Source organism: Solea senegalensis, linkage group LG1 (assembly GCF_019176455.1).
Source record: "Solea senegalensis isolate Sse05_10M linkage group LG1, IFAPA_SoseM_1, whole genome shotgun sequence".
Taxonomy (NCBI): domain Eukaryota; kingdom Metazoa; phylum Chordata; class Actinopteri; order Pleuronectiformes; family Soleidae; genus Solea; species Solea senegalensis.
Window position 1 is genome coordinate 31,621,955 of NC_058021.1, and position 25,100 is coordinate 31,647,054.

The 25,100-nt window shown below is 43.1% G+C and overlaps 1 protein-coding gene across 1 annotated transcript in view; it reads left to right on the forward strand.

The window, feature by feature from the left end:
- prex2 (phosphatidylinositol-3,4,5-trisphosphate-dependent Rac exchange factor 2) overlaps window positions 1–25,100 on the forward strand; it is a 90,483-nt gene that overhangs the window by 48,970 nt on the left and 16,413 nt on the right. The window contains exons 21-36 of the mRNA XM_044029828.1: window positions 217–334; window positions 930–1,114; window positions 3,180–3,341; window positions 6,299–6,521; window positions 6,597–6,804; window positions 10,330–10,509; window positions 11,041–11,135; window positions 12,053–12,135; window positions 12,433–12,523; window positions 14,946–15,074; window positions 16,646–16,687; window positions 17,211–17,308; window positions 17,411–17,557; window positions 18,893–18,995; window positions 19,109–19,252; window positions 19,347–19,461. Coding sequence (XP_043885763.1) covers window positions 217–334; window positions 930–1,114; window positions 3,180–3,341; window positions 6,299–6,521; window positions 6,597–6,804; window positions 10,330–10,509; window positions 11,041–11,135; window positions 12,053–12,135; window positions 12,433–12,523; window positions 14,946–15,074; window positions 16,646–16,687; window positions 17,211–17,308; window positions 17,411–17,557; window positions 18,893–18,995; window positions 19,109–19,252; window positions 19,347–19,461 — 2,123 coding nt within the window. The remainder of the gene's footprint in view (window positions 1–216; window positions 335–929; window positions 1,115–3,179; window positions 3,342–6,298; window positions 6,522–6,596; window positions 6,805–10,329; window positions 10,510–11,040; window positions 11,136–12,052; window positions 12,136–12,432; window positions 12,524–14,945; window positions 15,075–16,645; window positions 16,688–17,210; window positions 17,309–17,410; window positions 17,558–18,892; window positions 18,996–19,108; window positions 19,253–19,346; window positions 19,462–25,100) is intronic.

Genomic DNA, 25,100 nt, shown 5'->3' on the forward strand with positions numbered 1-25,100 from the left:
GTGTTTCCGTTTGTGTGACTAAAATGCTTCCAGATCATTTAAGATGAGAGGAAAGCACACAGATGTTTGACAGTGTAGCGTCAGAGTCAAGTCCAACGTGTTGGAAGAAGAAAAAAACACATTTGGTTTCAATCATTTCTTTGCTTTTTTTAACGATGCACAAACATTTTCAATAATGTTTTTAAATGCAGGCAAACCTTTTTTATTGTTGTGCAGCAAGATACCATAAGATGGGTGTACAACAACAACGAGAGCGCGCAGGACGACAACCACAAGACCAGCCAGAGAGCCACCACTGAGGAGAACGGCGACGGCTTCGACTGCAAAGTGGAAGGTGACTGAACGCACACACACACACACACACACAGAAACCGCACAGAGGTGTCCGACGATGTAACGCAGGCTTGTTTCACGCGGGAACACAAAAGCCTGTCGCCTGTTCTGGTTAACAAGTCGGACACGGCTCCAAACGGGCTCATCTGGAGTGTGTTAGTCTGAGAACAGCTGCCACCTCTGGCTCGTCGAGTGTTAACCCCCCCTCCCCACCCCCCGCAATTTATGGATCCCAGCGAGCAAGTAAAACTGGAAAAGCTGTTCCATCATAGCAAACAGCTCCGGAGTTAGAATTTATTGCCGTATTAAGTTATTGCGCTTGCAAAGGCCCAGTTAACTTAATGCTGTTGGAATTGCTCATGATTTGAGTCGAGGGCTCTTCCTTTGATTCACGCTGCGTTTCAGAGGTCTGAGACCTCCTACGGTGCCAAACGTCTGTTCCCATTCGTTTTGTGGCGACGATTGGGGGGAGGGGGGGGATTATTTATGTTCATCACCACTCATAATCACCACATCATTCTCGTGATTTGTGTGTGTGTTGCTGTCATGTTAACAGAAATCTCGGTCTCTTTGCTCTCCTCTCTCTCCGATCTCAGAGGTGATGGACAAGTTCAACACGATAGCCATCATTGACGGGAAGAAGGACCACGTGAGTCTGACGGTGGACAACGTCCACCTGGAGTACGGAGTGGTGTACGAGTACGACAGCACGGCCGGCATCAAGTGCCAGGTGCTGGAGAAAATGGTTGAACCGAAAGGATTCTTCAGCCTCACTGCAAAGGTATCGTCCAACATTTAAACCGTATCATGTGTGTAATGAGTCTCTGTGGTTAGTTGTAGGCGACTAGACTGTACTAGTTTAACTGACTTGAATTCAGTGCATTTATCTAATCGCACCATTTTTTGGACTTATTTACTTATTGAAGCTGAAGATACTTAAGATAATTTGACTTGTTTCAAGTTTTTTTCTTGTTTCAAGCAGCACTCGCAGATCAAGCAAGTCATTTTCGCCCAAAAGTGGCTATATTTTCTTGGGGTTTTTTTTAGAGGCTTTTTTTATCTTTAAACATTTTACTTAGGAAGGCACAAAGTATGATTTCCCGGTAAATTATCTTGATGTAAGACATATAAATTGAAAGATACTGTATCTTTCTCTTTTCATGTAAAGGACTCTTCCTAGATCAGTCTTTAATAAGTTATTTTCTTAACTGTTAATTTCAAACCTGAAGGTCATTTCTTTTTCTTTTTTTAATATCTGTTCCACTCAATAGCTTTATCTGACACACGTGTCACAAACACAGCATGTACTAACTATACCCGTTTCAAAGTAAAAGCCTTTATTGTGAAGTCTTTGCAGGAGCAGCAGCAGGTACTGTAGACTTCTGGCAGTGTGTTGTGTACAGACAAGCATTGCAGCATTTTGAAACTGTATTATTTATGTTGATCTTCAAAAGCAAAACCCTTTTGTAAAACATAGCAGCAGCAGCAGCTCCACAAAGCAAAATGACCTCATCAAAAGGCAGCTGAAACAAATGAAACGCTCCATTTTTGTGGAATTTGTGGAAAACCGTGGTGCTCGTAATTCACTGTGTTTGATTAGTTTCGTCCAACCAAATCACCAAACTAAACTCATTAAAGTGCTGTGCTGTGACAAAAAAACTTTAATTAGAATTTATGACCTCAACGTAGTTTAGGCCGTGACATTATGCAAATTGTGTAAATTCTGGATGGCTGTGGTTAAAAGAAAGCAGTCGAGGGGCGAAAACGGGTGATTTTTATCACATCTTCACCTTAGTTGATGAGGGGAGGAAACCAATAAAGACATAAACAAACCATGACAGTGCTTTTATCTCTCACCAGGCAGCAGGGGAGCAGCAGATAAAGTCTAAATTAATTATGATTTTTTTTTTTCCTGAATATCTGGGTGAACGTGAAAGCTAAGTGGAACGTGTAATCGTTCAGTCTCTGAGTGATAATTAAGAGTTGATCGCAAATTGCACGTGAAGTCGAGTGCGACACTTCTTCTGTGGACCGAACGTCTCGGTGTTTAAAGTCGCGTCCGTCGCGCTACTTCCCTGCTGTGTTAAATGCTTGGCTGTGATGTCATCCGCGAAGAAGAATCAATAAAACGTAGATATAACTCTGCATATTTGGTGTGAAAATAAGAAAAGTTCACAGCATGGTCACTTTTGAATCTGAAGCAATCTTTGCTTTCTGAAGACCTTAAAAGTCCTCGATGAAACCCAGTCATGTTCATATAAAAGAAGAAAAAAAATCCTGTATCCCTTGTGACTATAAGTAGTTTCCCATTCCTCCATATGAAAAGTAATTATGGTATTATTATAAACATCTGCTTAAGCCGCCTGCGTTGTCCTCAGAGACCTGTGTGATGTTGAGTTTCATAACACATTGTTGGGATGCACAGCTTGTCTTCCTGCTCGTCCTGCGTTTCCTTCACCACCTTTTTTTTTGTTGCCTCTCCTCTCGTTGGGCAACTCATTAAGACAGCTCAGAGATTTGTGTCTCTCTTCCTCGTCGTATCTAATTTCTCATCTGGAGAGTCTGCGTCCCTCTGTGTGTGTGTGTGTGTGTGTGTGTGTGTGTGTCACAATCTGACCTTATCTCCTTGGATTTATAAACAGTTCTTTGGAAGTTTTTACTTTAGCTGTTCATTAAGTCCTGTCGGAGAAATCAACCCTCCGGCCAAATTCAACTTTGTTTTCCAGTGGAAAAAAAAAGAAGAGAGATCTTGTTCGTTCATTTACATTCCACCATGTGCTCCAACAGGGATTTGGGAAGAATTGTCGTATCAGTTAATCACGCCTGACTCTCTTTTCCACGAGCAGATCCTGGAGACGCTGGCACGCAACGATGACACGCTGGTGCAGATGTGTGGCAGGTTGAGCTCCAGCTGTGACGTGATCCCCGAGGAGCTGCAGCAGCGCTTCAGTGCCATGTGCGGTGACAGGGTGGAGCACATCAACCGGCGCATCACCAACTACAGGAAGGTAAGTAATCCTGAGCTGCTCTGACGGCGACAAAGAGGCTTTTGTTTCTTTATTTGTACAAACAAAGGTCTCTTCCTTTGCGTCTTTGTTACTTTTAACCCTTTGTATCACAGGCGACACTTTGCATTAACGTAATTACGCGGTGGTTTGTTGGTTTTGCTATCAGAAAAATGCCTGTGCATAAGTTTGCATTTTTTGGCCTGTTTTTGGACATTGAGACAAAGACTCAAACAAATGTTATTTTAAATATGTTTGATACTGTTCAAATTTCAAATTTAGCGTGCAAAAACAACTTGTTTTGATTTTAAACAAAACTTTAGCTTTTCTTCATTTTAAACTGTTAATACATACATTTAACATGGCAGTAAATTGTAAATAACGGCCAGATATTGAAAGTTATTCTGGAAAAATGGGCATAAGCAACTCACTCACAGGACATTTTCTGGCCCTTTCATGGTGGTGGTGGCACAGTGGCACAGTGTAGTAGTTAGCACTGTTGCCTCACAGCAAGAAGGTGCTGGGTTCAACTCCCAGTCTGGGATCTAGACATGTTAGAATGTTACACACATTCAGTCAGGTTGATCCATTGTGGCGGGACGTTCAGTCGCAGCAGCTCTGATCAGCCCTCCATCTGACCTTGAAATTTCGTTGTGCAGTTTCGGTTGTATAATGACAATAAAGATGATTTCCTTTCCTTTAAAATAAGCGAAAAAGCCTTGAAGAACATTTGAGGCTTAGGTGTTAAAGGGTTAATGGGACTGGAGATCAGTCTGTCTGCTGTGGCAGAGATTACCCTCCTATGATCTGCATATGACAGCTTTTTAGTATTTTTTGTTTTGGTTATTTATAAAACCAGAATGCAGCTGGTGTAGAAAATCCACTTTAACATAGTTTTCACAGTAGATCTCCCGCTTTAGTGACAAAAAGCTTTATGGTAACATCCACGATGCGCTGGCTGCGTCTCCTCCCTATAATGAAAGGTGGTGAAAAGGCAAACATTTCCTTTAAGCTTGTTTTTGCTTGTTTTCTCAAACGTGCTGACATCACCGTGTCACAGTGAAGTCGAACTCTTAAACACAACATCGTGTGATGTCATTTGCTCTCAGTGACCTGCAAGTGAAGAAAAAAGACAAGCCAAGAAGTGTTTGTCACTGACTCTGTGTGATTATCATCTGGCATTTTGTTGTGTAATTAGGTTACAGCTCAAGTATTTTTTTCCTAAATTTTCCTCCTCATCTGTGATCACGTGTCCTCGGGCCGAAAAACACTCCTAATGCGATGCAAGTGTGAGCGTAGGAGAGCAACGGAAAAGATCTGACTCAGTGTCGGAGCGAGCCTTGGATTAATTACCAGTCACTTAAAAATAGCCGTGCTCAGCCACAGCCAGGACGTTTGTGTTGTGTAAGATCCCCTCCCGCATTGTAGCATTCCTGCTCAGACCCCGAGAGAGAACGCAGGGGATGGTGAAAGAGGAAGAATAAAGGAATGGAGACAGAGTGACAGTTGGACAGAGCAAAGGGAGGAGGAAAAAAAGGGATCGACGTGAACTTGAGAGGTCACTCCGTGGTCTGTCTGGACCACATCAAAGTTCTCGGAGCAGCAGCCTCAAACTATCCGAGATAACCGAGGCAAGCGAGGTGAAATGTTTAGCTTACGTTCATTTTTTGGGGATCCAGATGTGTCAGACTTTTGGACCCCACTATAAATGAAATTATGATTATATTACCGGACAACCCAAGCCGCAGCTGGAAACCCATCCCGTGCTTTTAAAGCATCTGCTTTCTAACAAACATCCAAGGAATCATCCAGGGTTCAAGGAGAGTGCAAGCAAGTGCTACACAGAAATCAAATGTGTTTGTGATGTTCTGTGTATGATGTTTTACACAGAGATGCTATCTCTTAGCATGTAGAGGAAGTTTGGGTCACATGTGGAGCGTAGACAGATGGATAAAGTCGCATTAAGCCACCCCCAAAGGGCGTTTACAATCATTTAGTAGTGTATGATATGCACGAAGCAATTAAAACTAACTTATCTGAAATATTCAAAGCACAAAAACACCCGTTTGAGGTCAAGTGTGTTTGGTATCACTGAGATAAAGGCTTCACCTGAAGCAAATTAAAAAACACCACCGTACCTTTTAAAGAACAACAAAGTTGTAAATCAAATTTATTTCTCTCCTTTTTAAAAGTGTAGTGTGAGACATTTAAATATAAACAAAAGAGTCCCCACACGTCTCTCTCTGTGTTTCTAGCTCTTTAGATCTTGTGCGACATCCTGGTGCTGCACACAGGAAGTGACAGGAAGGTCACCAGTCCATCACAGGGACACAACGACAAACGACCATCCACTCTCACCTACAGTCAATTTAGAGTGTCCAATTGCCTAAACCCCAAATTTTGCATGTCTGTGGACTGTGGGAGGAAACCGGAGAACCCGGAGAACCCCAACCCTCCCACACACACACAGGGAGAAACATGCAAACCAACCAGGTCATGAACCCGCGTCTTGTTGCTGTAAAGGCTAAACGGTGTGGCCACCCACAAGAGTTTCAAAATAAGTTACTGTCTGGTAGAGCCAGCTTTCACATGAAGATCACAGCACACTAAGACCAAACCCTGACACAATAAGAACAACAACAACAACAAACAAATGACCAAATGCTTTAATGATGGAGTGAGATGATGAAAATAAATCATAGACAGAATGTGAAGTAGTGAATCTTTTTTTTAATGTTCACACTTTTCCAGCCTGTGCAGTCTGAACTTTTCATTCCCAGAACCTATTTTCCACGTTTGATTACTATTGATTATAAGCAGCCAGTTGTGCGGTGTGTGGTCGGTGCCACTGTAGTGAAAGATAAACACTTCTCGCTCACAATACTAATACGTTTTCTTTTTTTCTTCTCCTCCTCCTCCTCCTCTCCAACTCTTGTTGCCATCCATCTTTTTCATGTCAGTTTGCCAGAGTCCTGAAGAACAGAGCGTGGCCCACCTTCAAGCAGGCCAAGGCCAAGGTGTCTCCTCTCCACAGCAGCGACTTCTGCCCCACAAACTGTCACATCAACGTGATGGACGTCTCCTACCCCAAAACCACCACCTCTCTGGGCAGCGCCTTTGGCGTGCAGCTGGACAACCGGAAACACACGCCGGAGAAGGGACGACGCAGCAGTGCCGAGCAAGGTGAGTTCAAATATTAGCTTTGTATGTGCTTTTATATATTCAGTACTTTTTCTGACAGCGTCTTTGCTGCTTCAGGGAAGCTGAGCCCCATGGTCAACGTCCAGCACACCATCACCACCATGGCAGCGCCGTCGGGTCACAGCCTGGGCAGGACAGAGGGACACGGCCTCCGCTTCCTGCTCAGGGAAGACGACCTGCTCACGCTGGACGCGTACCAGAAACTCCTGTACAAACTCACCACCGTTGTCACAGAGATGGAGACACACGGGGCCCACATTCACGAGTGAGTGAAATGTAATTTGTTAGTTGAATATTTTCCTGTGCTGTAGAATCTAAATGAAGATGGAGAATTACTGAATTGAACATTGTAGTCTTTCCATTTTGCTATTTGCTTTGTTTCCAATTGTGATTTCAGTGTAGTACTTGTCGAGGTGATGCCGGTCAATCACACCTGCACAGGAAATAGCTGCGTTTCTTTCTTGTTTTCACTTCGCAACTCCTAGACCTTTCTAGAAATCTATTAACTGGCGATCTGTCCAGGGTGTGACCCCCACCTTTCGCCCTATGTCAGCTGAGATTGGCACAGCACCAACCCACGACCCTCTTGTGGAGAGAAAAGCAGTAGAAGACGGATGGATGGGTACCGGGGAAAGCAGAGAAATGGAGCTTTAATTGCTCCCATTTACTTGTCATTACGGTAGCCACTCAGGACTTCTGTTGAACGAGCGTCCAATCACAGAATCAAGATTCACCAGCGCGTCACACGTTTTGGGATGGCAGCTTCTTAGTACCGTGATTCCTAAATGGTTGAATAACTCAGATAATGGAAAAGTGAAAGTTATCTTGGAAAAAGGGGCAGAAACACTCACTCATTGAACAGTTTTTGACAATTCTACAGCCATAAAAGAACAAATCCAGGCTGCCTGATGTTCATGATGGTCATAAGAGGGTTAAACAGCCAGAGTTTTGAGATGAATCCACTCATATTCCCCCACAAATTGCAAAACAAAGGGGTGAAATGAATGCTTTTTTTTTGAAGCCCTTCAAAACACTTTCCTGTGATAGAAAGAGACACTTCACTACTGATTGTGAGATGCTCTGTGAAACCACATTGCCTCACATAACGAGCTGTAACCTAAACAACATGCGGTGTATGCAAGTGTTCTACTTGTGCAGAGGGTTTTATACTTGATAAGGAATGTGCATGTTTTAGATCGATGTTTCCTGCCGGGGCAACTCTGTGTGTAGCATGTTTGGAGAGGTCATTGTCTGGAGACGCACGCATGCACGCACGCGCGCACGCGCGCACGCAGCCGTGCAACAGGAAATGGGAAACACTGCACCGTCCAATCCCCCAAACACAGGAAACACAATCTCTGTGACCTCGAGGGCGTGTAACCGCACCAGGTGAACTGCCGACATGTTAAAGACACAAGATGATGATGATGAGCAAGTTTCTCTCGACGCGGTATCTGCTAATTATCTGTAGACAAGCGATGATTGCAACTGATGCATGTCTTTTATGATCATTTTGCTGCCTCAGATCATTAGACGTCTCCTCATCTGCGGAGGCAGCGTTTGCAGAATGACATTAAAACTCACTGGATGGAGTGGATCTGTCACCTCGCTGCAGTCATAATGAGATGACTTCCACAGCACGGCTGCTCTTATTAACGTCTGGACTTTTCTTTTCTTTTTTTTCCTGACACACTCATGTCACTGCCAATTAGGCGCCGATGCATCCACATGCACTCAAATGATGCAAGACGGCACTGGTGAGAGGGCAGAGTGGTGGGGGGGGGGGGATGTGACCTTTTCCAGGGACTTGTTACAGATGAGCGTGTGGGATCGCAGTCGCTTCAGCCACGGTGCATCGCTCTGACCTGTGTGGGGTGTGTCGGACACTCCTGAGCTCTTCATTTGGTGCGGTGTATGGTCATTTTGCTACTTTTATTGTTCACACCCCCCCGCCCTGCCCTGTCTCAGCCCCCATAAGTTTCCTCTTTGTCCTTCCTTATTTCCTCTACCCTTTGCTTTCCACACACAGCTGTCTGTACACATAGATGCAGACATTAGTCACTCCCCGTGTCTCTGCCTTTCTCCTCCTGCGCTGGGTGTGCCTCACTTGGACAACACCACTTTATAATGTTGTAATAATGACCTGTGGCCATATTTATAAGGCCTCTTTTGTGTGCTATGTCAAGCGTGACCCCCTCCGAGTCCAAACTCAAAGTCAAGACCGGATGTCTGTGGTAAATTTGTAGTAGATTAGAAATATCCCCGAGTAATTTAGGAAGGGAAAACAACTGGATGTAAGACGCTGTTGCATCATTTCTTGGCTGATATTGGGAGAATCCATTTTGAGGCAGCGGCCTGTGAACCTGTGTCACAGACGCGCGGGGGTCACGGCGATGTGAGAACGCGTCTGCTGATGTACTTTACACAAAGTCTCCTCCCTTTCCTTTTCCATATCGCTTCCTTATTCTCTGCACATCATTAACAGCGAGTGTCCTGAGAGGCAGAGGTTTCTCAGCGTCCATTTCTTTACCTCCGTTTAGATTGAAAACAGCGTCATGCAAATGTCCTGGCGTGAAGCTGACTGATACGGAGCTTTGTGATGCAAATGCACTCACAGACCCAATGGTTTAATGTGTCAAAGTAGGTTAAAGGGTTTCCTGTGAGAGATTAAGAGATCTCACTGATTGCCCGCGGTAAGTAGTCGTGTACTTTGGCCGGCACTCGTTCTTTTTCTGTTTTTTCCCCCCCTCTCTCTCTCGCTCTCTCTCTTTTTTTGTTAAAGCTCCTTCTGTGATCCAGTCATTGTTATTCTCCTTTGCTCCCTCGCTCAGTTTGCACCCCAAAGGCCCCAAACTGTGCTCATTTCTTTATTAACCGATCAGCCAATCACGGAGCCTGAAGGGCTTCCCCATAGTGATGGAATGCCAATCTTCTTTTTGGAGACATTGTGGTGGCTCCTGGAGAGGACCATAATGAGGGCATCGCTGTGGCCCAGGCAGCCTGTGAATGGGTAGGAAAGAGGCCAATGGAGGCAAAGTGGGGGGGAGGAGGAGGAGGGTGGAATGGAATCATGAAGAGGCATAAAAATCTAAGATGCATGTGGGTAACATAAGTTGGACAGGTTGTTTATTTCAGCGGCCCCTCCTCCCCGCCGCCTCCGCTTCGAAACATCCTTAAGGCTGATGTTATGACACAATGGAAAATGTAAGTAGACACAAATTAAAATAGTCCTGAAATGTAAACAGACATCGCGTGTCAAAGTATGAGCGTGGTGAGACATCAAAAAAGACATCAAAAAAAAAAAAAATGGAATATGGCCCTAAATGCCGCCATGTGTTGCTCCAACTTTAAAAATATCCCGGCCTGGTCTCTTCCTGCTCCTCTGATAGTGACCTAATGGAGAGCAGAGCAGAGCAGAGCGAGAGGAGCTGATCTCTGAAGCAGTGTAGTCGCATCAGCGTGTTGACACAGCTGCTGTGACCCCCGCTACGTCTTTTAACCTATTAATACGATGCAGGATCTTTGACCGTCGGACGCTGTTGGTGCAGAAGCCGAGCACAAACAAACAGGTTGTGGTTTTGTTTGGCCCGCCCGCTCACTCAGCTGTCGGAGCCCAGATTGTACGTAACGTAGCTTCCTGTGCAGCGTCAGTTGCATCAAACGAGTTGTTTTTATCATGCTGTCTTTAGTGGTAGTTTTGGACAAATGTCTTTCAGCTTCACAATGTAAAGTCTCTCTCCCTCTCTCTCTGCTGGTTTCCTCTTCCCTCCCTTTTGTCTCATTCCATCAGCATTCTGTCCTCCATCACGCACCCTCCGACGTCAGAGGTGAGGACCCCAGAGAGTTACATCTCTGCAGAGAGCGAGGGGGAGAAGGGCGAGCGCAACGGCAAGAAAGTGTGTTTTAACGTCGCCGGGGACGAGCAGGAGGACTCTGGACACGACACAATCAGCAACAGAGACTCGTACAGGTATGAGTGCAGTCAGGGGTGATAACGCGGAGTAGAGGTGCAGAATTTCACTCTATGACGCCGTGTTCCACAGTTTAAAGAATAGACTGAAGTACATTTTTTTATGGACAATACAAGATTCAAGCATGAACAAGACGTTTTTTAAATAACTGATAAACACAAATAAGTAATCACAGATAGGGCAGCAACTGACGATTATCTTCAAAATCAATTATGATAATGGATTATTTTCTTTCTCAAAATAAATGATTTGTTGGTCAAATAAACCAGAACATATTTAAATTTAATCATAAAAAACAATGAATTGTTTACCAAAGTAGCTTAATTCGGTAATTGATTAACAGATAACATATTGGCAAGTATAGTATAGTAATAGTAGTTAAGTTAACCGGCATTATTACTTGCAGTTTGTTCAGTAGTGTAGATTTTTGCACCTCAGACTGAGAATTCAGAAGTCTGTATTCATTGATTATTACTGAATTCTATTCAAATGAAGTTGTATGGTGTTTTCTTCTGGTCATTTCTCCTCAGTGACTGTAACAGCAACAGAAACTCCATCGCCTCCTTCACCAGTATCTGCAGCAGCCACTGCAGCTCCTATGTTCACAGTGACGACATGGACTCAGGTGCACACACACACACACACACACACACACACGCATTATTCTCTTCACATTAACAGTAAAGTATTTCAGCAGTACGGTATATGCACAGTATTCACTGGCGAGTGTCATGTGTTTTTTGTGTGATATCTGTGGAGCGTATCGAAATAAGGATAGGTAGATTATGTGACTGTCAGCTGACAGGTGTGTTCACAGTGTTTGTTTGCTCTGAAAGAAAAGGAGCCGTGTCGCATTCTGAGTGTGAGATTTATCAATGGTCTCACAGTGGGAGGAGGAGGAGTCAATAACATGAACACACACATGCACTAACATGAACACATGCCCTGGCAGGCTACCAAAAAAACAGAGAAGATCAACACACACACACACACAAAGGGGGAGAGGGGCTTAACTCTGTGCTCAGGACGCCGTGACTCCACCGTATCTTTACACAGAAAGCCATTGTTTAGTGATACGCACTGCAGTATGTACACTATTTAATCATAACATAATAATCATATAATCCATAAAGTCGCTCCATGTGTGACAGTCTCGCTACGTTTCGTGGAGGCTGAGAAACAACAACCAAAAAAAAAAAAGGGGGCCGGAGTGTAATGTAATTGGATATGGCAGGCGTTTGGCTACACGTCTCAGCTGGATTTGTCATTAACGTCTTCCGCAGCTGTGTATCCTGTCAAATATCCTTCCCTGCTGTCTCTTAGGATGTCTCAGTCACACACTGAGCCACACACACACACCTCACACAGCTTTGTCTGATCCCATTCCTTCATCCATGACGCAAATCAAAATACACACGCTTTGAACTTGAGCGCCTATATGTTTTTATATACTATATTACATATATGTGTGTGTGTATATAAGTCCCACATGAGTGTAGTTGTGGAGACAGATGCTGACGACATGTGATCACACGTCTGCAGGCGATGAGATGCCCTCCAGCGTGTGGCTGTCCCACGATAAGCAGAAGAAACTTCACAGCTTCCTGGAGCATTTGTTCAGCCAGGTGAGTCGGTGAAGAAACCCACTGTGCCTCTGTAAAGTAATGAGCTCGAGCTCGGCTGCAGACTTATCAGGAAGTCGCCGTCCACAATGGAAGTGCAGAAAAACGCTGTGCCTTGCTGTTTCTGCACTATTTGGCCGCTTCCTGTCATTTGTTTTATTGTAGAACAGCTTCTCTGCCCTCCTCTGCTTTTGTGTATACACTGCATAGCAAATTATAATCACCAGCAGGATTCTGTGTGTGTGTGTGTGATTTATGTGTTTTACAAATGCCACAATTTGACCCGTGTGCTTTCCTCAGGTGGACTGCATCACCAGCATGCTGAGAGGAGCGGTGGTCGCTCGGGCCTTCGAGCAGACAAAGTGCTTCACACCTGGAAGAGGATTACAGGGTGAGTGTTACACCAAGAGACAGCGATAGCAACAGAAACACTACATCCCATAACACGGTGCAGCCACTAAGACGTGTGACAGTTATACAAAATATTCATTCTTATAAATAAATACTGAATATCTCAGACCTGGGTGGGAGAGGAAAGAAACTGCACGATACTGAGAGAAAACAGAACTTTAGATTCTCTAAACCAGAGCTGTCAAACTCCGATGACCTGGGGGGCCAATGAGCGTCTAGTCTGGTCAAGGGGGGTCTAGAGAACAGAAAGTGGGGTAAAAAAAAACGCTTCAGTAGCAAGAACTTGGAAATTAAAACATAATATTCCATCATAACATCGCAATGAATATACTCATGATGATATTTTGCAGAATTTCAGAGTAAAAGTGCTTGATTTTGATATGGAATGATCTATAATATGCTATATACTTAAAATCATACTAATAATGTTGACAACTGTGTTTAAAAGAAGGTGAGGTCGTTGTGGCTGAATGTGGACCACGGGCCGCCAGTTTAACACCTCTGCTGTAAACGATGCAGCCGTCTGCACGGAGGGGGTACAACTTCCTGTTGTCAGATGTGACTGAAGAGACATGGCGGAGAGACAGAAAGAATCTTCTTCTTTCCCCATCAGCTCTTCTCTCAGAGGTTTTGTGTAGCGTTGTTAGTTAGTTAGTTAGTTAGTTGCAAACTCATCTCTCCCTCTAACGGTTATCGTCGCTACTCCTTGGCAGTCAAACGGAAAAAAGTGACCCTGTAACAGCTTTTGTTGCTCTTTCTCTGTAATCAGATGAGTTTGTTTTCGCTCGCTTGGTGTTTATTTGCCACCCAACCTCATCTTGGCCTTGGTGTTTCGCTGCGGCGGCGGTGCTGGCTATTGTTACAATTTATCTCTCACAGTAAAATGTCGGAAATGTCGCTGGAAGTGGTTAAATTTAATTCTTATCCTATCCTCTCCTATTCTTTCCCCCACACTACAAAACACGGACTGTTCAGATGACTCGCCACATTCTGAAAGGAAGATAAGATAGAGAGAGAGAGAGACAGAAACTATGCTCAAATGAAACGTTTGTTTCCTTTCTTTTCGTTGTTTTGCTTTCCTACACGCGTGGTTCACAGACTCTACTGTGAGCTTGTGTCAAACAAGTAGAGGTTTTTATAACCTCTGATAGGATGAACAGGTTTTGTATGTCCTTGAAAATAATATGTGTGTTGAGTCGGCGCTAAAGAGCAGATTACCCACATGTTTTGATAAGTATAGCCTCTAAACTTAGACACCCATTTGGTGCACAGACTCCCCTCTGCTGTTGTTTGAAATGAAAATAAGTATGCTTGTGGTTCGTGTGTGTGTGTGTGTGTACATAAATGCCTCGAGGAGGGATACGGAGGCCTTGATCAGCACTGATCCATCTCAACCTCCAGTAATACGTGTGGTTGATAACACGGCAAAGGGGGGGGATTATCTCAACTCAAGTGGAGCATTCCTGCTTCTGATCTCTCGCTGTGTCACGCTCCGACACTCACATTCACACGCAAACAAACACCGCCTTTCTAGCGCGGCTCTGTTCTCCGTCAGTGTTGAGTTTGGAGGGGAAAAAAGGTGTTTTTTTATATACAGCGACGCGGAGATTAGACGCAGCTGTAAACTGGTCCGATAGATTATAGACGGACAGAGAGAGTGATTTCACGGGACGACTTTGTGCCGTTTGTTTCTGTTTGTAAGATTTGCCAATAAAAAAATAAAAAAAGGGCAACCGACTCAATAAAGGAAGAAGAACACGTTGTTAATAAGACAGATTTAGAGCAAGAAAGGGAAGACAGGAAACCAGAGATGAAGAGAGATTATTGATCAGAGGAGAGAAAAGAAAAGCTGCAGAGGAGTCTTAATTTTTTATTAGCATTATTTATTTTTTCCTTTTCTTTTCATGTGGGTTTTTTAGCGAACAATCCTAAATCATGACAAAGACTTTAATTCAAGTGTAATTGAAAGAGTTCATCTGCTTATTGTTAAGTAGGGGAGACTTTACGAGGCCATTAAAAAGTCTCTGAATGGAGCTGAGAGCAGAGTTAACCAATAAGATGTGATGAGATTAAGGGTATTTTTTGGTATTAAGTTATTTTTTGGTTAGTTTTTAGAGGTGGTGATTTGCACCAGGGTGGTTGTTATCCTCCAATACACACTATAAAAACCATTGATATAGAGACATGAACCATACCTTAGTGCGTGTTGTTCCCTTAACATGACCTTGGAGGTGTTAAAAGATAAAATACGATAAAGAGGAAAATCAATGCATCAATGAAGCAGCTTAATTTAGTCTTTTCTCAGGTGAATTATTCGCAAATGATTGCAGCAGGTTGTTGCAGTTCTCTCAGCCTGTGTTTATTCATGTTGCTCTCGCGTCTTCTGTGTGTTTTTATGTCAGAGTTTCAGCAGGAGATGGATCCCAGGGTGAACTGCACCAAGAAGCTGCGTCTCCATGTCAAGCAGGATCCCTGGAACCTTCCCAGCAGCGTTCAGACTCTCACACAAACCATCGCTAAATATGTCGAAGGTGAGTTCACACACACACACACACACACACTTTGTTTGGAGATTAAAGCTTTCTCAAACAATCACGTTGAACATTTATCCTGTTAAATGAACATTTGGCGAGGTGGGGGGAGTGCATTATTCTCCCGTGTCCCTCATGATATTTATTAGATGCAGTAATAACCTCTGCTCAGGTTGTGTAGTTGCAGGTCCGCTAACTTTCACTGCTCTCTGGATACATACATTTAAACCCCAGTAATAAAACAACTCAGTGAGGTTCCCCTTATGCTATATCCAGATAAGAAATCAAATACAGTGTGTGGCTCTGTGTCAGTACGATGACTATCATGATTGTACGATAATATCACCCATTGTACGATCAGACTATTTCAAATGTACGATAAGTTGTTCTTTTAATGCCTCTGAGTTACATTTACATGTAAGCATTCAACAGATGTTTTTAATCCAAGGCGACTTATGAAAGAGGAATAAGTGACATACTGTAGAAGAAGTCTTGGAAAGAACAGGTGGATCCAAGTGCAGAAGGCGATCGTGCAGGGGAGGGGGTAAAGGTAAGTGCTAGGACAGAAGATGCTCTTGGAAGAGCTGGGTTTTCAACAGCTTCTCGAAGATAGACAGCAGATCGACACCCCTGTTCTGGTAGCACTCGGTAAGTCATTCCACCAGTGTGGAACGACCCGTGAAAAGAGTCCGGATTGTCTTGTGCGGGGTGTTGGCACCACCAGACGACAATCCTTTGATGAACGGAGTAGTCGAGGGTTAACATAAGCCTATACGAGAGCATTTAAGTAGGCTAGCATCAGTTTGCCCTGCTGGGAAGACCAGCAGTTCAGTTTTGAGTTATGTTCCTTCTGTATAAAGCAGCGGCATGGTGTGTGGATGTTTAGGCTTTTATTTTGAAGGTAAACCATGTGACGCATAGATGAACAGTTGCCTTCTATTCAAATGACCAAAGCTCCACGTTAATAGCTAAGTTTTGCTATTAAATGTCGTATTCAGGCACTTATTGCAAGATAATTATTTATTTTCCGTCTGACAACACTGGTTGGCGCACACACACACACGCACGTAGATGTAGATGTACACACTCGCCACAACAGGCAAACGTATGCAAATACAAACAGGATCCAGGCTCAACCACATGACACTCCTGGGAAAGGTGAGCTGGCGGTCACTCACTACAGAGAAAAGTCCAAATAAGCAAAGTCAACATTAAGGCACAGCTTAACCTGTGTACACCCTGTGTGTTTTTTTCTTTTTTTTTTCATGCAGTGCAGAATTCTGCCAAGCTCTCCGCAGCTCTGATATGACTATAAACAAATGTGGATTTATGTTATTATCTTTGCCTTTGGCTGTGTTTTACGATGCTTTTTTTCCCCCCTTCCCCTTATATGTGTGTGGAGATAAACAGCTGTGGAGCTGCAACAGAAAGAGCAGGAGAGTTACTCAGCATTCTCCTGTTTATTACTTAAAGCGCTCGAGTTTCTAATGAAGGTCAAACGAACATGTTGTTTGTAGTAGGTGATTCTGTGTGTGTGTGTGTGTGTAACTGTGTTTGCTGGTGTTTTTCAGAGGTGAAGACGAGACTGCTCTTGGTTTTACTGCAGTACACAGGTATGCCTTAGCCTTTCTTACCTTCGATGGAACGTTGCATTTCTGTGAAAAGAATCCTGAACCTGAGCAAAGAAACCTGAGACTCTACATCAAAGAGGCAGAGTCCATAAGATTATGCTTCTTTCTGCTCCTTTTCATTCAAAACTTGGACAATTCTGTGTTGGTATTAACCCTTTAACACCAAGACGACACGTTTGCGCAAGCGCACTTTGCATTAACACAATTACGCAACGGTTTGTGCTGTCGGAAAATTTATTTATTATATTTATTTGTGACTCAGTGGATTGCTGAGCCCATTTCCTCTGGAAATTGTAGTCGCTATTATTTTTCACTTGGCCACACCTGTCACTTTTTCCCCCCTGCTGCTAATATTGAAAACGGTGTTGTATTTTGTCCTACAGCGCTACAGTATGACTATGTTATTTTTCCATAACAATTTATATTTCTAACCTTTACCGCCGTACGCCACGGTTATTAATCTTGTGTCTTACAGTTTTTCACTTTCTTTTGTTTGTCCCGTCAGACTCGGAGATCCAGCTGCGTCGAGACATGGTGTTCTGTCAGTCTCTCGTCGCGGCCGTGTGCGCCTTCGCGGAGCATCTCCTCGCCGTCCTCAACCAGGTAAGCGACTCCAGCGTCGTCTTTGGAATAGATCAAAGGAATAATTTTTATACATATATTTTTTTTTTAATATAATTTAGCTCTTTTATGGTCATGCTTCAGTTCCACAGTGTGAACAGAGAGACGGATCAAGACGGCTCTGACCCCCAGGACCTTCAGGAGGCTCAGGAAGTCAGCCGCCGCTGGCTGGAGCAGATTGCCAGCGCAGGGCTTCTCTTCCACTTCCAGTCCCTGCTTTCCCCCAATCTGGTAAGTGCCAGACTAGAACAGGGATATCGCAGTCTGCAGGGAGGAAGCTGGAGTTACCCAAAAAAGAAAATCCCACACACAGACAGGAGAACATGCAAAAAAAATCAACACAAGCAAACCGCAACACAGTGCCCGCAAATAAACATAAATCAGTCTGCTTTGTGAGGGTTTTGCCACCAAAAACGCCCTAAAAATTGAGCTAGAACATGTAAAATGGAAAGAAGAAATGGACAGAAATGCATACTGATATAAATAAACAATATTTCATCTTACTTTGGCATCAAACCTCATTTGTCCCTGATTTAGTTCATTATGAACAGTAAATGTGGATGATTTAACATCACACACTGTGACCTCACTGAGATCCAGATTAACCTTCCCCTCCCTGGATTTCATGAATCAGTTCGAAGGTGTCCTAAAGTTAGGCTAGTAAGTCTGAAACTTAACTGTAATGTGAGTAACTGAGACGCTGTCAACTTTCATATCCTCCATCCGTGCTCCCTTTTTCTGCATTTTGCATCATCAACCACATATAAAAACATTTGAGCTATTTTAGCGTCTATTTGTGTCTCCTGTCACTGGGAATCAGACTCACAGGAAGTGCTGTAAAAGTGTATTTTGGACAGAAACTGTGTGCGGCTAACATCGGGTCCCCAGAAAAATCATTGACGCATTTCCCTCTTCCTGCTGCCAAGCTGTCTCATTTTGTCTCTTAAGTGTCTGTCTCCCCCTCCCGCTTTCAAGTGTCCCTGTGGAACAAAAAAAAAGTACCATGAGGAGATTGCTGTAAAATGTCAGTGCGCTCCTTTTATCCGTCTCTGTGTGCGTGCCACATAGGTGTGTTGATGTGACTTTGCCCACACACAGCAGGGGCAAACAGACGCACTTAATTCACACGTTGGACCATTTAAAATCATGTCTTTAGAAAGAGACCCTAATCATCCTCCTCCTCCTCCTCCACCACTGCCGCTGCTGCTGTGATGAATAGAGAGAGGAAGAAAGAGAAGAACGGAGAGAGGAGTTAGTAAAAGGGAGGCAGAGTTGTCAGAATCCTTCAATATGTGAGATGTTACCTCTGTGGTCACAACAAGCACATGTCCGTGTTTGTGTGTGAGGGCGACGATGACTGGCTCTTTGAATAGGACACGCGTGCACGCACACACACACGCGCACAGGCACAAACATTCAAAACAAAAGCAAATGTGCTCGCAGACCAAAACACCCGTCAGCAGACATGCGAGGATCTCGTTCGTACTCAGTGACCTCTCATCTTTGGCCGAAAATATAGATGTTTATGAAAACTGTACTGTAGTATGCTGTCTTTTCTCTCTTCAGACTGATGAGCAGGCCATGTTGGAGGACACTCAGGTGGCTCTTATTGACCTGGAGAAGGTCACGTTCTACTTCCGGCAGTTTGAAGGGGAGCCACTGGTGGCCAGTACGTCCTCTTGACTTCCTTTAGCTCACGTTTTTCAGCTGTGTGACATTTAAGTAAAGCCTTAAACTGTGCTCTGAGTCATGCCTCTCCTCTCTTCTCCTCTCCTCTCACAGACATGCCCGTCTCGTACCAGGTGGAGGGCGCCCGTCAGACTTTGAAAGTCTGCTTCTACTTGGAGAGCTTTTACTTCTCTCAGCTGCCTCTCAGGCTGAGAAACGGGGGCGGCATCAAGATCTACCCCGTGCTCTTCACACAAGGTAGAGCCCACGTGTGACCAGAAAGCATGCGTGCATGTAGATGAGCAGTAAACACAAAGGACACACCCTTCTTCTTCATCTGATCCCTCTTTAGCGCTGGAGAGCATGGAGGGCTACTACTACAGAGACAACGTGTCAGTGGAGGAATACCAGGCCCAGATCAATGCTGCTTCACTGGACAAGGTCAAACAGTACTACAAGAGACTGAGGTTTGTGGCACAGCATCTACACTACAGTGTCTGATTCAGCGCTTATTTTAACTCAAATCAAAGCTCCGCGTGAGCCAGCACGACGTCCTCAGTGCGATTGGCTGAGAGGAAACACAGTGGCAAAAGTTGTTATGATTGATTATGTACACACACACACACAGCGGGGACAGCAGTGATTGGATGAGGGTGTGTACCAGCGTGTCACCAGTGCTGATGCAGTGCTTCTGTTACTCACTTACCTCACACGCCATTGGTTCGCTGTACACTGGAGATGGTTATTGGTGAAAACTTAATGAGGTGGAAAGAGAGGGAAAAAAAAATGAGGTTTCATCTCCTCTCCTGAATGTTTGAGTCCATGTATATACTGGACTGTATGTCAGACCTGGACAGAACACTCAACTCAGGATTTGACATGTATTACCGTAACTCCTAAAACCTAAAAACTCCAAAAACTATGGACTGGCGGTCCCCGCCTTTCGCCCTATGTCAGCGTGACCCTCATGTGGAGGATAAAGTGGTCGAGGATGGATGGATCCCGGAAAGCAGAGAAATGGAGCTTTGCGCCCGTATACTTGTCATTACGGTAGCCCCTCAGGACTTCGCAGAGGAGATTCACCAGTGTGTCACATTCCTAAACGGTTGAGAAAGTTATCTTGGAAAAAAGAGCACTCATCGAACATTTCTTTGACAATTCTACAGCCATAAAATCTAAATAAATCCAATTTGCCTGAATATCATGATGAAGAAGCAAGTGTGTGTTCATGTAAAAGACACATTAAGAATTCATAAAAGTAAAATTGGTGATGTGTTGCATTATTGTACAGAAACAGTACGGCAAAGGTATGGTAAACATTGGGATATTATGTTGTTTATTTTTAGCTATTTTAACCTTTATTTATCCAGATAAAAGACCCATTGACATCAAGACCTCTTTCACAAGGGTGACGTGGCCAAGAATGGCAGTTCCAAAACAAACATTGAAATATAGATGTGCAAGTAAATGGACAAATTAATAAAGTGCACAAGCTATGGTTGCATCCCTGTTGTTCCCGGTCTTTTAAGACGAAGCGGAAAGCTCCCAGTGAAATAAATGTTGATCATTTTAGGTCAGTTTAGTTCTTATTTCTGTAGTAATCATCAGAAAATGGCAATAGCAATTGAATTTCAAGTTTATTATATGGTTATAATTAACAGTAAATAAATAAATAATAAGTTTGAATTATTATATTACATTGATAGTAGCCTATAGATTACCAAGCTATTAATAAATAAACAAAATATTATTGCCATGTTGTGACTGTACTGTAATGTAAAGGTTACTGTAAAATGTTCTATGCACTCGGAGTTCTGTGCTGCGCCCTCTAGTGGTGAAGTCCAGTAACAAACCACACTTGCGACTCCTCCGGGTTGTCGACACAAATCCCTGCTTTGTCCTAACATTTGAGTCACTGTTGATTACAGATTGCAGAAAGGTGTTCTGCAGCCACCACCTATAGGAGCGCGACAGGTGGACTCGCCCGCTTCAGCCGGAAAAACATCTGCTGCCGATTGTGCGGATAATTAAACACAGAGCAAAAATGTCATCTTATTATTGAGGAGCAGTCTGCTTCGGGGGGGGGAAGGGGGTTTGAGTGATTTATGGTTCACGCAGCCATCTGCCACATCAGTCACGGCCGGCGCCACAACAAAGTTTGTGGTGTTTAGTTTGATGAGGGAAGAGAATTCCAAGCATCAGTTTCCCTGTGATCTTCAGATTTCCCCCAAAGCACAGTTGATTCAAGAATTGTGCTCGATCAGGTCTCAGGTCGTCCCGTCTCTCTCTCTCTTCACTTCCGTCTCTTTGTGCGCTGACATCCTCTCCTGGATCTTCTGGGAGTTCACAACCTTTTTTAAATAGTAGAGTACAGGAATATCTTTCTTTTCTTTTCCACAGACAAGAGTGTGAACATTAGGATGAGTTTTTAAAATGTCACAGTTTCTAACGAAGGCACCACAGGGAGAGATGCATTATGTGTTCCGACTCTTTTTAAATACGTGTATAAATATAGCAGCCGCAAAATTCAGAATAGCATGTGTTTTTGTAGCTTTGCTCGTGTTCTGTACATTTCTGTACAGTTTGACCTGTACAGAAAGAGTATAATTGAATTGTAACAGGAAGCAGATGTGCGCTGACATGTGAGTGAGCGAGCGAGGGAGTGAGGGAGGGAGGCTGCTGATTCACGGAGCGTTAGTGGGAGGTTTTTGGTCTTCAACCCCAAACCCTACCAGAGTAAAACTGTCAGAGACTCCTTTCGTATCCCTAAACTGCACATCATTTCACATGTCTAAATCCACACACCTTTGAGGAACCCCACTGTGTATGTGCTGTACGTCAAGTTGATGTATGTATGTATGGAACAATCCTTTTACACAAGTTACAATGAAAAGTAAAGTAAAGACGCGTAGTGCAGCGGTAGAAACAGAAGAGAGGAGTGGAATATGCAGATTTTTACTGTGTTTAACTACAAATATCACTTCCTTTTACTATAGTTTTTTTTAAATGTTTGCTTCTTTGTTTTACTTTCTTTTCAACAATTTTGAGGAAAAATACAAATTTGACATGTATCTATACATCTATCTACTTTGAATCAAGTTATATAACTTATACACAGTCATTATTAAGTATGTTGCAGTGTTGATCCAGTAAGTAACAACAGAGAGAAAAGGCAATTTTATGTGTATAATTCTATCACAACACCCACAATTTCATGCAAAAGTGCTTTGACTTTTCAAACTCCTCTAATGTTTGCTTTATTTTACTTTAATTTGCTCAATTACATTAATATATTAACATTACAAGTTATTCGGGGCCTGCAAATTATAGTTTATATTGTCATTATATAATGTTTCAGGTGTAATGTTAATATATATCCACTCAAATCAATACTTTTAAATTCAACATAGAAAACTACTGCAGGCAACGCTAACACCAGTCACACACTGGGAGAATTCTCTTGTTTCAATTATAGTAAAACTCTCAGCTGGTTCTCCACAGTTGGTGAAAACAGTGTCACCGTCTGTGTGACGTTACCAGTCGGGTTTTTTTTCCCCCCTTTCGCCCGCAGACATGTGTGTTTTGGGCTGAACCACAGACCCGACTGTGAGGTCACTCCCCGCTCCTCTCGCAGAGCTCCGACCTCAGGCACCTCGTTATCCTTGGAGCTCGGCCACGGCAGTGTTGGGTTAAAACCACACTGTGGGTCGGTTCCAGATCGGCTGACTGACAGACGGACAGACGGGCAGAAGCGGCGTGGCACACGCAGATACTGAACCGCGTGAACTGCAGTGCTGAGATTCTTTTACACAGATCTCAGTCCTCATCTCGGCATGCAGGCATCTGAAGAGGGATTTTCTACAGACTAGTTTTCAATAGTAAATTTACAGAAGAGTTTTAGGGCAACATGTGAAAAAAAATGAAAGAAAGAAAAATAAATAAAGAATGAATTCTGAGATTAAAGTTAGAATTTTGAGATGAAAGTTAGAATTTTGAGATGAAAGTTCTGACTTTAAAGAAAAGATCAGAATTCTGAGAAAACAGTCCGATTTCTGACTTTAATCTCAGAATTCTGGCCTTCTCTAATCTCAGAATTGTGACCTTAATCTCATAATGACTTCAATCTCAGAATTCTGGCCTTTCCTCAAATAAATTGTGACTTTTTTCCTCAGAATTCATACCGTTTATTTTTTTCTTTCTTTAATTCTTTTTTTTTTTACATGTGGCTCTAATACTCATGTCATTTTAGTCATTTTAATTTTTATTCATAATCTGTGGATCACCTGGAGCCCTTTTTAGTCCTCTTGCGTTACTTTTCCCCCTGATTCATTAACCAGCTTGCACGCTGAGTTTTCCCCAGTATCAGAGATGAATATGACACAAGTGTAAGATTTCACAGCAGCCTTTCTGTCTTCCGACACCAAGATTCAGCACAATCAGACACAAACCCACGGTGCTTTATGAATCCTGTTTAACATCTTTTGTAAAAGCCTGAATTTATGACAGTTTAAACACTATTCGCTCACGTGCATTTCAGTAAAAGCTTTCCCTGTTGCTTTCTCATATGTGAAAGTAGGTCGACGTACATGTTCAAACCTAATAAAGAGGATATAAACCGTCAAAAACTATAAGAGAAGTCTTTAAATGCATAATAATTTCCTCTCTACCCTTCCTGCTAGAAGAATGAATATGAAACGGAGAAGATGAAAGGTGAAAAGGGAAGAGAGAGACGTCTCAAAGATGGAGGGGAAGGGTGAAGATGAGAGGGTGAGGAAGAGAGGATGCCGGGGAGGACACTGTGTATGTTGATGAGGGCAAGTGGATGACCAGAACAGATCTAGAGTCTGTGAAATGATTTATTCGAATCTCCGTTAAATAGATTTGAAGAGCACAGCACATACGTCTGTATGAAGGAGAAAGTCTACTACACGTATAATATAGGAGGAGACGTCGTCTACCACTGAATCACATGTGTATCATGTCCATATATATATAATAACTCATAAGTGTAAGAAGACATGATTTATCTCATCACATGACGTTGACAGCAGTAGGTGCATAGATCAGCTCCCAGCAGACTGTACCCTTGATAATAAGTTGTTCCTTAAAGGTACAGTGTGTAGAATTTTCCATTTAGGGCTCTTTTCCACTATACAGTTGTAACACAGCTTGGTACTGTTCGACTCTACTGTTGAACAGTTGTTGTTTATTTTTTTGCTTTTCCATTAAGGATAGTACCTGGTACTTTTTAAGTACCTTTTCTGGCCACCACAAGTAGAAAGAGACATTTTTCCTTTTAGTAAGTTTTAAAAATGATCTAAACGCCACAGTTTTCACTTGGACAAAGGAGTCGTGAGTGCGACATGCGACACTGGGAGCAAACCGAGCGATGCAGACCAGTTAAAAAAAGACTTAAAAACATCCTGAAAACGTAAAGGAATCTACCAAAATCTCATGATTCAACAGAGGAGTCTGGTTTATTTAGTGACGGCACTGCCAAAAGCCGGCAGTCATGAGCTGAATCACAACCTGTTCGGTGGTATTTTAGTTTAGTGTCAGACGGAGTCCTGCACCAAGTACTGAACTAATCTTTTTAATGAACAGATTCTAATGACTCAACTCAACTTACTCTGCAGCTGGTCATTTTGTCCGCACTATAAAAAGGCATCGGTGGAATGAAAAGAAAACATGTTCCCATGTTTTTCCCTCGCCATGTGATTCAATAGCCGTGAAATATTGAAGTAGTCGCCCTGTCGAGCATTTAAATTGCACGTATAACACAGCCCAAATAGTATATATTGTTTTCTTTATTGTTGCATATTTGTATTTCATGCTCGGCTAGTTTAATAGCCGGTCTGTCATCACTGCACAGCGTGCAGCTTCTAAATCACAGGGTTTGCTCCTCCAGCAGAATCACAGCACTGCAGTGCAGTTTCTCTCATCACACACTTTTATTATTACTTATTCTCTATTGCTGGAGTCGAGATTGAGCCTCTCTCTCTTGTTTAGACACGACACACACATATTTACATTATATATGTATATATGTATATGTATATGTATAAACATATACATATATATGTATATGTATATATATATCTATATA